At 36.6% G+C, this 12,172-nt stretch overlaps 1 protein-coding gene across 2 annotated transcripts in view; it reads right to left on the reverse strand.

Annotated features, from left to right (window-relative positions):
- Positions 1 to 558: 558 nt before the first annotated feature.
- Positions 559 to 12,172, reverse strand: part of GLCCI1 (glucocorticoid induced 1) — a 56,427-nt gene continuing 44,813 nt past the window's right edge. For both annotated transcript variants that reach the window (XM_050891215.1, XM_050891214.1), the window contains exons 6-8: positions 8,386 to 8,596; positions 2,430 to 2,550; positions 559 to 1,359 (exon numbers count right to left, since the gene is read on the reverse strand). In XM_050891215.1, coding sequence (XP_050747172.1) covers positions 1,011 to 1,359; positions 2,430 to 2,550; positions 8,386 to 8,596 — 681 coding nt within the window. In that variant the 3' untranslated portion in view covers positions 559 to 1,010. The remainder of the gene's footprint in view (positions 1,360 to 2,429; positions 2,551 to 8,385; positions 8,597 to 12,172) is intronic.

Here is a 12,172-nt window from a genome sequence, read left to right on the forward strand (position 1 = left end):
TGAGAGGAAATCCCCATCACCCCCTGTGAAACCTGAAAGAATTTCTGCCCTTGAACAAAAACATTCTTGTCTTTCAAAATCCTCTCACACACGTGGAATGTTTCTCATGTACAGCCTAGTACTGAACACTTTATTTGCAACAGTTTAACAGTCATTAACTGAGCAACGCCTGAAACCTTTAAATGCCACATTTTTACATACATTGAAATGACAGTAAATGCAACAGTTGTTTTACTTGTAAGCACATGACAAAGTGATATACATCACAGATTTGCTGGTTCTCCTCATGTTCACCCATGTCCAGGGTCATCGTTCACCTGGATCTGAATGCACTTATTCCAAGAAAGTGGAATGTAATGAGGAAATATTAATGCATAAAATAAGGAAAGGCAAAAGAGTGATGTTCCCTCTTTAGCTTTGTAGCTGTAAAATATTTTATATCCCAATATGATATACATTCCAAGTTACCTGAGTTTACACTTCGAGAGAAGTACCTGAAGCTAGGCCATAGGGTGGGCACTGTGCAACTGTTGTGGCCATTTTTTTTTTTTTTTTTTGCATTGTGTGTATTACAGAAGTTAGAAACATAAACACCTGGATCAATTGTAAACATAATCCTGAAGTACAGTATTTTCCATAGGACACAACACAGCAAGACATTTTCTATTCAGACAGGCAAATTTTTTTTTTTTATATATATATAGAGCTTATTTATACTGTAGAATTTGAAACAGAACACAGGACACAGTACTAATCTGGTCAAACATACTATGAAATGCATAGTCTCCACTTAAAACGCTTAATGATATATGGATTCTGCAGGCATTACTGCTTTCTCACAAAAAATGCTGAATATGAATTCTGTCCCTGCCAAGAACAGCGTTGAGATATTTTTTCGAATGCTGCTAAGTATTCCGTGTTGTTCTGAAAGGTTGCCACCTCATGCAGATGTATCTGAACTATTATCTCCTCAATCCTTGTTTCAGGGCAGAGGCCTGCTCCACCTTGGTCTAGATTAACACGTAGCTCTGAGGAGAGGAATGGTCTTCAGTCTGAATTTCTTGCAAAAGCGGCTGCTGCTGTTGGGACGGTTGCTGTACTGGGACCTCTGTAGAGTCCATTGTGCTGGTGTCATCTGACAGAGATGAGAAAGAGACCCGAGACGAAAGCTGCTCAACAGTCAGGGTGCTCAAAGCTGTGCTTTGACCAGAGTTTGGAGAGTTCTTCAGCGTCAGGTCTGAAGCGGGAAGGAGGGGGCCCAGAAGTTTTACAGGACAGAAAGCTGATCCGGTTGGGATGAAATTAACCTTGTTTTTGTCAGGACATGAAAAGAGAGGGGCTGAGACAGGCTGACGAGACCTACAACAAGAAAAAAGATTATATACCTGGCCAACCAAGATGTTTTATACGTCATGAACTTTGTGGTTCTACACGTTGCTAAAATGTGAATGACAAGGAATGGGATTAATTGGACAGAGGGGCAAACATCTTCCATATTGGTAGTCAGCTAACTGATCCACAGCATTAAAAACAGTACCGTCACAAAAATGACTTGATAATTACCGGATAAACATGCAACTTCCAGCAAGTAAAATCTGCAGTACATACGCACATGAAAAATGCCGCAGTAATTTAGAATGGCACAAATTCTTCTTTAATAAAAACAATGCAGCAACAACACATTTACTCATATTAAATCCCTTTGAGAATCTCCAGGAAATAGACCTCTCCTTTCCCATATTCCGTAATTTGTCTGGAGGCTTCCTCCACAACCCAACATTGCTCCTTCACCATCCAGCAGGCAATGAATGCTGTTAGAGCAAGAAACGTCCCCTCCTTAATTCTTTCATCCACAGGAGCTAAGCATGCAACCTTGACAGCATGTGCTCAAATACTGCTGGGTCTAGGGGAAAAAGACATGATGTCCAAGAGTTTAATTTCCGATTTCTTGCTCAGTAAAAATATTGAGCAAAGTCTACGTGGTAAGTATACTACAGTCTACAAACACTTTACATATGTTTCATTCCATTTTATATGTTTTATATGTATCAAAACATAACCTATGCTTGAAACTGATAAAGAATTATGACAAGGAGAGTTTTTGTTTTAAGCCATGAACATTTAAAAAGTTAATAAAAAATATAAGGAAAGAGATTTATAAATGCTTAGGAAATTAAATGTACCTTATCTTTTCTGCTTGGATTTTTGTTGCCTTTTATAAATGCACAAAAAGAGTTCAAGCATAAAAGACTCCATTTCCTCTTCAAACCAACGTGAACACTTCAACTTCTCTTCTGTACAAACTCTAAGAATAGTTTGCTCCTGAAAAACTCATCAGCTGGAATAGTTTATTCATCTGCAGTTGAATAGGCTCAGTAAACAGGTTTACTGCTTTGCAGATACCAGCTGATATAAAAGGCATTACTTACGACATTTCCTCAAAGACCTTCACTCGCTCACATCCCTCTGGGGGCTCTCGTTTGAACATGTAGCTGTTGTTTGGTTTGGGAGATGAGGCATACTTGGGCAACGGTGAGCTACTCCCACTGTCTGAAAATTTAAAGCAGTTATATTACTAGAGATTGAGAGTGCTTTTTAATTAAATTCGATTTCCAAACAAGATGCCTTTTTTCACAATTTAGCCACTATGCCGGTTTGCTTCTATCACAATGTTTCCTTATTGCAGGCTATTTCTAACACCCTTGTACAGCACATTTCTTCTGAATAAAAGCTTCAGTGCAGCAGTAATCTATCATATGACAACACATAACAGGAGGATATTTTTATCCAGAACACTGCAATCGGAACAAAGCAGAGCTGTGATCCTGGAAACAAATACGTTCTTTATTATATATTTCAAAAAACATAAATGAACAAGGTAATATGCATAATACATGCAGAAGAATGATAATACGTCTTCTCACTGTATAAACACAGTTATTGAAAATGTGTGTGTATACAGCATGTATCTTATTTTAAAACATAATTCTTCACTGGAATATTGACCTCATTAGGCTCATGAATAGTTCAGAAGTTGCAAAGAAACAAAGCATGTTTGTAACGCAGGTACTGATACCTCATCATTAGCATGTCCTACCTTACTTGCTTCACAATTGTGAAGTTGTTTTAGTGTCCAAAATAAAACTTCCACAATTCAATTCTCTCATCACTACGAACTATATGATATAGGTATTCTTCATAACTCTAGCTGTCTGGGTATATTTTACTAGACACACTTAGAACTAAAGGTGTGAAGATTTAGAACACAAGGCAATAGGCAGATTTCTTTGTACTTCTTGGAAAATGTAAGAGAAGGCTCAACTCTGGTAATGACAGAAGCACAAAAGTTTGAAAAATTAAGACTATGAAACAGTTCACTTTAAACACTCATCTTGACAACATGATATTCAATGCATTAAGGAAATAAAGCAGGTACAAAAATAGTTACAGAAAATTAGCTTTCTGCAGTGGCTTCTACCTTTTCAAAGAGCAACATCTATCTCAGGCTAGTATTACCAGCTCCCTATTCTCTGCTTGGGCTTACAATTAAAAAAATGAAATGAAATGGCAAGGTTAAGGAGGATCCCCCAACTTACAAACACACCTTATTTGGAGAGAAATAAATGTTCTTGCTTTAAGCTCCTTTTGAGTCTTTCCACCGATGTGGAGTACCTTACCATTTTGAACTCAAATACCTTTGTTTATTCTGCTGTTGTTCATCTGTGCCTTTTCAGCAACAGTGGAAAACCAACTAAAGCTTCAAGCACTATGATCTAGATTCACTGAAGCATACAAAGTTGTCTTTAACAGAGTGCAAACAGTAACTACATAAACTTTTGTATAACCATGACTCAAATACAAAGGCTAATCATTAGAGGTTTTGAAACATCTCTGCTTCCTCTTACAACAAGACACAAATCAACTCAAATGTCACACTTCCCTTTGGAGATTTACTATGAAAGATATGAGAAAAAAAAACAGTTGAAGTGAACCTCAGTAGCATATCGATTATTCAGCTCTTTCCTGCTGTAGAGTGAACACAGAACTTCTATTTACAGAATTTTAGGTGTTAATGGTACGAAGGCAGAAAAAGTTTAGAGACAATACAGGTATTTGCCAAGCTGGGAGCGTGATGGTCCTGTTGGCATCTTTCCACTGTTGGCCCACACAGCTCATTCCAAACACAGAAATCATTAACAGAACCCAGACAGTTTGTTTCCTCCTTTTAATATTTAAAATTGAAGATCCAAGTTTCTATTTAAAAAATTTGAGACATAAAATGTGCTACTGTTCATTCCACCAAATAGTGGAAAACTGTGGAAGTACATCCAAGGAAAGAATCGAACGGAATTCAAAGTTCAGTCAGTTCTTGGAAGATTTAGAGTCTTGTCTAGCCAGTTCAGTTTTCAATCAAGTTTTTGGTTTATTTAGCCCTGTCTGGCTGAAACTTTCTATATAAGACAGCTGTTAAGTAAAAAAAAATTATATTGTATAATTTAACCATTCTGTTTCTCTCTTTACCCTCCCTGCTTTTAAAGCTTCCTAAGTTGTTAGCTTTTCATTTCAACCAAACACACACCACATTACTATTTGAAAAATGTGGTTATTAGCAGGCTCACACGTACAAGTTTGGTGTTGGTTCTACATGTACAGCAGCAGTGCAAGAACGGAAGGGTACTGGGAAAATAGGCCACGAGTTAAAGTGGCAAGAGGTGGAATTTACAGCTTCAGCCAGTCTCCACTTGTGTATCCTGTAAGCTTTTAAGTGCTAAACTGTCACATTATTAATCCTTAATGACACTGCAAATGTGTATGCTCAAACTGTGCGATTTACACATTTTTTTTTTACTGTCTCAGAGGCTGCAATGCATGAGCCTTCATGTCAGAGGACACGTCTGCATCTTCTACGCTTCCACCAGTAGAGTGTGCTCTGCTGGCGTATTTCAGCCAACTAATCAAATTTCATTAAGATGACAATGATTGAAGATTAACAGATGTAACCTTTAAAGTGAGTTTTGTTACCATAACCACATAGCAGACAATATGGAGCCTTATTACACAGAATTTCTAAACATAAATATTCAAAATGGATACATTCTGTTATCTAGAAAATGTTTAAGATTGTAATTAAACACTAAAAATACTATTTAAACCAGAAGACTTAATACTACAAATTTTAGCTTGCATATATTAGAGCAACAAGGAGGCAAAGTAAAAAAGAATCTGTAAAAAAATTTTTTGAGTGACAAAACTTAAAGGAAACAAGAAACTTTTGCCAGTGAGCCTTGGGATTTGTTTTGATAGGTTCAAAAATACCTTTGTTTCTTAAGACTATCCAAAGACTTCACATACAATTTGCATTTTAAAAACTATGAATCAGATGCCCAGAAGTTAAAAAGTATCTTCAGTTCATCTTCATGAACATGTTGCTTGTAACAGCCTGCTAGCAACAGTGGGAATACACAATGCTACGCAAAAGCACCTAAATCAAAATCCCTGAAAACCAGGTTATACTATCTATTTTTGTACAAAAAAACCCCAAATTTCATCTGCTTATACCTTAGGATGCCTTTGAACTTTACCTCTGTCAGCTGCTAAGTATGCTATGCAGCACTCTGAACTATAGTCTCACGGACGAGAGTATCATAAAACAGATCTAGCGAAACCGGTAGCTCTAATGCAGCAAGGCAGTCACTTACCTTGCAATAGGCTGATATTTGAAAACAAAACCATAAAGCCAGGTGCCATTAAAATACTTTCTATCCCACCCTTCCCTCTCTGCTCCAATCAATACCGTTTAGTATCACTGCTCCATTTGGAGCAGTATTGTGGGCCTTTTCTGAAATTTAGCTTTCACTTTCTTTTGAAAAATTCAATAGATTTAGCAGCTTCTTGCAGAAATGTAAACCAAACAGCTGATACAGTCCAAAGAGCAGCTGTGAGGGCCTCAGGCCAAAGCACAGCTTTGCACAAGAAATAAAAGATGCTTTAGAAATGTAAAGCAGTGCTGTGTCTGTACAGAGTGCTGGCTCCTCTCACTGCTCATGTGTCTCAGTCAAACTACTAACCTTCCTTTCCTATTGAGCAACACACTCAGGAGCATTCATAAAGCTGATAATTATATTTTTTAATGGTAAAGCCAAGTTATTCCCATAGAGAGGAAAATAAAACCTCAACTTGAGAAAAGTAACAAAAATATCTTGGGTTTAAAATGTCTACATTTGGTTATACAATGCATTTTTCAAAACTTAACAGGTCTCACAGCAAACTCACGATTTTTATTCTAGCATCACAAAAGCCTTTAAAATGAAGGTGTGAAAAACTTTGTGAGTTTTGTTTTATAAAGCAGTTACCGTCCACAACAGATGTTAATAAACTCTCAAAACTTGCTATTTCCTTACAATTTTTACCTATATCCCTCATTTATCTATAATTTAACTATTTTGAAGATAACATTCTTATTCAGAACAACTGGCCTGTGGGATCTTCATGATCTGAGAGTAAAAGGCGCCTTTCTGACTACACTTTTACTACCTCTGAACAAATTACCTTCTCTTGGAAAACCGCTATGCATTTTTCTAGTTTCTATCTTGTCCTTAAAGAATGAAGTTGTGATGAGCAGTTCAAGCTTTTATCTTTCATAAGCACAGTATTAAGTATCTTACTTAAGCTAATTTAAAAATGCAATTATATTAACTGTACAAAGCTGGCTGTTTATCACTGTCACCTATACGCTACTACTAAAGGAGACTTTTGATACAAACCTAGCATTAAAGCCAGTCTTAAAACCAAAATCCAAAAATAAGTATCTACTCATTGTGAAGTTCAGCAATAAATTTTACTCCAATTAGCTGTTCAAAAAAATCCAAGACAGCAGATAAAAACCCTTGAAAACCATTAAGAAGGTTAGATGCACTATTTCAAACTGTCTTCACTCGCTACTGCCAATAAAGTACCACTGAAAATTCCAGTTACTGTGATAACTGAGTACTAACTGCAAAAGGAATTATTCTTTTCATTTCCTTGCTTTTTAACTTATATTTGTTATCAGGACATATATGAACAAATTTACCTGTCAAGACGTTTCCTCGTGTGCTAATACTTTAGTGGATGTCTCTACAGTGATTCTGTCTTGACAACATACTACAATTCACACGCATACTATAAGAAAGAGAAGCAGAGTAGGAGGGAGCCAATATCTCTGTTATTTTTGGAGTATGGCCAACTATCATGTTCAGCTAAGACTTTTCCTTTGATGTGGTTAACTTACACACGTGCACACACCCACCCCCAATTCAGGATTTGGGCAGGTGGATTTGTTTTCCACTATTTCCTATAGTAAGGAAGTAAGCAGTAAGTCAGTCAGTCCCATCCAAGACGGGAAAGCAATACTTTTCAGAAACCAAGAAAAGCTAGTATTTCTCCTGCTGCCTTCCCCAATCTTATTCCCAAATTACTTTAAGAATTATTAAACAGAGAATATTTACAGAAAAAGCTTAACCTTACTTATAACCTCAAAATACTGCTGTCTTTAGCTCATTAGTAAATCTACACTAAATCTTAAAAGTTTTCATTTCCTCTGTGAAACTTAGTAATCTTAGCTTGTATGTTTTACCCAAACCCTGTATCCCTCCAACCTAAAGTCCATGTTTCCAGCTTGCTCACCAGAAGCCCAAGAATAATTTCATTAGTAAACAGTTGTCCAAAAACACAGTCTTTTTACACTGGTGCCTATATTTTCATACTACATGTTCTGTCAGTAACTCTTAATTACTGAAACTCCAGTTTACTCCCTCTCCAAAACCAAATGACATTTTACAGACTTTGAAAAAAATGCAGGATATTGACATATAAACACATAAATTATTCAGAAATTTTGGGTTGTTATGCAACATACACAGACAAGTAATTACTCTCCATCAGATTGTTCAAACTCATATCTGAGCTCCTCACCAAACAGCTTCAAGTGGAATGTAAGAGTTCAGAAGCAGAGTACTTTTAAAAGCAGTCCAAAACTTCATCATCACCATTTTGATCAGCAAGTAACTCACCCATGATGAATATATAGTCTACCACAAACCTTCTTGAAACCTTTTTTAAACATAAACATGTTACAGTCTGAATTCTTCACATTAGAATCTTCATAAATAGTTAAGACTGTTTGCTGTGCTCCTCTGACGTATTTATGGAAGATGTTTGTGAAGTTTCACAAACAAGAGGGAAAAAGATATGTAAACAAACAAAACCAATTTTAAGATAAGTCCTCAATCCCTCCACAACCATCAAACAAAAACAAAAACTGATGTAATGAGTAAAATGAAGGTAGTTGTAAAAGCAGGACATCACATGCCTTCCATAGGTAAAGGCGGGCCATTCTACTCTCACCTTTATCACGGTCATAGAGTAAATCTTCTGTTGAGCAAGGACTCCCATCCTGAGATTCAGGAGGGCAAAAGGGAGAGACACATGGTGAATGACTGCTGCAGCTGCTGCTGCGCTCCTGGACAGACGGAGTCTGAGTGTCAATGCTTCGTGTACTACTACTACGATAGTGAGCAGGTAATGGGGCCCTTCGACCATCAGGGATATCCAAAGGCTGCAAGAGAAACAAGCAATTCAGCTTACAGAGAAAAGATCAAACTCCTAAGCAATGTCAGCCTGTAGCACTCGTAACTGAAGTAATGAGGCAAGGCCTTAAGAACCGCAAACAAGCCATTTTTGAAAGAACAACTTTTACACAAGAAAATAATGCAATGTACAATGGACACAACATACATTAATTACCCTGAATGCTGGGACAATGTGCAGATGTTCCATGCCAACTATATCCTCTTAATGCAGTTAACACCAGAATACACTTCAACACATGCTAGTATTATGTTTTTATATTTTTTATGATAGTTTAAAAAAGCAAACCTCCCCAACAAACAGATCTCTAATTATACTTAGTAATACAATTTTCAATAAAGGTCACTGTTATTATGAAAGAAAAACAAGTACCCTGACAAGAGATCACATTTGGATAAAAGGGAAAGTAGAAAATGCCAAATACAATGGCATACTATTGCTGTAACAACCAGCTGAATTACAATTATAAATGACACCATTCAAGTTTTGCTAATAAGTCTTAATTCTCTAGCACACCTCTACATTCCATCCTTCACTTCTATAGGTGACCTCTGACAAAATGGCAACTAAGTAGATGATGCACAGGCTTATACAAGGTTCACAAGCTTTGTCTTGAACCACAGCTAGTAAGCACTGCCTGCTCATATCAGCCTAGCTGGCACTGGCCAGAGTGATCTTGCATCCCATTCTGCAATATACTGTGTAGACATGTTCACATTAGTAGATTGGCACGCTCTACTTACTTGTCCTTCCCAGTGGAAAATTAGTTTTATCATAAAGACAGCGCTGCTTTAAATGTAAGAAATCAAATGAGAATTACAGTTTTGCTTAAAAGTGAAGGTGAAAAATGCCTGCAAGATTTAAATATCATTTTTATCTTCACTTCAGTGAGGATTGTGTTCAAGCCATAGAGAACAGCTTAAATGTTCTAGCTACAAAAAATTAATGTCTTTTTCCCTTCTCACTTCAAGTGAACATTTTTATTTTATTGCTTTCCTCTTCCCCATATATTCCAAAACTATAACAGCTTGTTCCAGAGCCTAAAATTCAAACCAACACTTTTGCTAGCAATGAGGACATGAAATCTATCGGCCAAGTATCGCGTTCTCCCCTTTTCAGCAATAGTCTATCCAGAACGCCACCACGTATTATACAAAGAGGCAGACATAGCAGAGCAGGAAGATCCTTTTCTTCTTACGAGTCTTCCAGTTAATACCATTTCACATTTCAATTAAGAGCAAAGAAACACACTATAAAGAGAATATTACAGTTGCTACATCAAATGCTGAAAAGTCTGGACACAGCTGTGTGGTCTGTTCCAACAGCTCATTTCACATTGCATATGCGTTACAACATGACTACATGTTGCTATTCCCATCACCCCCAACAGGCCATGACTCATTCAACGCACAAGATAGACCTGAAGCATTATATCATTTGTTACACAGACAGAAGAGAGGTAGAAAACAAGACTGAAGCTGTAGAAAGAAAACAGTCTCATAATTAACGTAACCAAAAAAGTAACTGCTATGCAGAACAGCGTTTCTATTTCCGTCTCTGCCACAAAAATTCTATGAGATGCCAGGAAGTCATCTGAACAAACCTCTTTTATGGTATCTTTTCTGGATGCCCAGTCTATATAGGACTCATTTGCAAAAGTCTTCAACATTCACAGATGCAGAAGGAGGCTATGGGGGCTGCACTTTAAACTCCTAAAATGACATGCAGTATCCTGAGTTACCTGAAGAATCACATTATAGAAGCCTGATGGATTTGTGTTTCTCTATCCATAAAGTGCAGATAATATCATCTTTCTTCTCACACAGGTGTGATAAAAAGAGAACAAAATTTCAGACACTCTCCTATTATATAGAAGCAAAAACCCAGGAAGAAATTCAGATTTCTGACTTCAAAGCAAGGTTTAATAGTGAGCATTAGGACACATATCTAATGAGGAGAAAACAAAAACACCAAACAGCTGCTCATTAAGTGCATATACTATGCTCTACGTAACAGGTAAAGCAAGGATTCCAGGGAGGGGAAAAAACCATTAAGTGATCACATAATTAAAGACTTCAGGATAACACAGATGTTCTTCCACACCTGGAGGAACAACATAGTCTTATGCAGTCAGGAAGTATATCCCAAATCACATATTTCAACCTCCACTGAATTAAAATTTGAGGTACAAAAAGTTATCCATGTTTTTAGAGATGCCTCTAAATACACACACAAGTAGAAAAAGCTAAATATTTATCACTCTTTCCACGTAAAATAACTTTTAAGGCATAGAAAATGCCTGCAAATATTTCAAATTACTGTGCTTCTGTATTTATCTTTCTCTCAATACTGAATCCAAGTTTTGACAAGTGAAAAAAACTTCATGAAAATGTCAACTAGAAGTATTTCACTTTTTAAAAACTTTATGTATTAAACCTGATCAACATAAAAAAATACTTTAGAAGTTACTTTCCATGAGTCATGCCTAAACTATTTTAAAAAACTGAAGTCCTCACAACCTTAGAACTTAAGAAATGGGGTAACTAATTTGGTACAGCTGCTATTAGTTTTCATAATGCTCAATGCATGGAAAACAACTAGACATTACTGCATTCTACATACTAGGGTTTTTTTTGTTTTGGTTTGTTTTTTGGGTTTGTTGGGTTGGGTTTTTTTTTTTTTTGGCAAGAGTGTCCAGTCATGTACTAGCCTTATGCCAAATGCATTCTAACAGGACACCTGCCAACCCCTATGGAACAGTATGTTCCTGGACATAGTTACATACTACCCTCATCTCCCTGCAAAGGTATGGAAACGCTCAATTTCCAGCATGCATTTCTTAATACACCATTAAAATTCACCACATTGTTTTCAGTATTGATCTTTTCACTAGAAAAAAACCAAGAACATCCTACTTAGTAGCATCAGGAATGCTACTATGACATAATATACCAATGGGAGCCCTAAAAATAATCTGTTCTTCACAAGCCTTACTTCTATTTGGGAGGCAACTTCTTGAGAGCAAAGCATTCAATGCTTTTGATTTAAAAACTGTTCTCTAGACTGGAACACAAAGGCAGACACAGGAAAGTGCTTCTTCCTTCTAGCATCAATGAAGTCATCAATGCATTAGATAAGGTGCAAGTGCAAAAAACCCATAATGTATCCTGGAAAGGAACACTTGGAAAAAAACAGACTTTTCAGATGAAGGATATGAAGATTTAAGTAAGGATCCTCTGCAACCATGCAAATTAGAAAAAGTCCTTTTATTACAGGATTAAGTTTTCCGATAGGTACATAAAACCATCTTGCTATCTATTTCCAGAAGCATTAGAAATCAAACAAGAAACACATTAATCATTTTACTTATATTGTGTGATAGTCCGTCAAAACTGCTTCATTTCTAATTACTTCTGTATACCTGAAAGATAGTTCCAGTAATATTTTTTTCCTAATAGGAGACCTATGAATGTGTCCGTGTCCTGCTACAGGGCACTTTTCATTATTTTCGCAATGTATTCTGTAAGAGAGAACACCTCTTACC

The sequence above is a fragment of the Gymnogyps californianus genome, chromosome 2 (genome assembly GCF_018139145.2).
Source record: "Gymnogyps californianus isolate 813 chromosome 2, ASM1813914v2, whole genome shotgun sequence".
NCBI classification, from domain to species: Eukaryota; Metazoa; Chordata; class Aves; order Accipitriformes; family Cathartidae; genus Gymnogyps; species Gymnogyps californianus.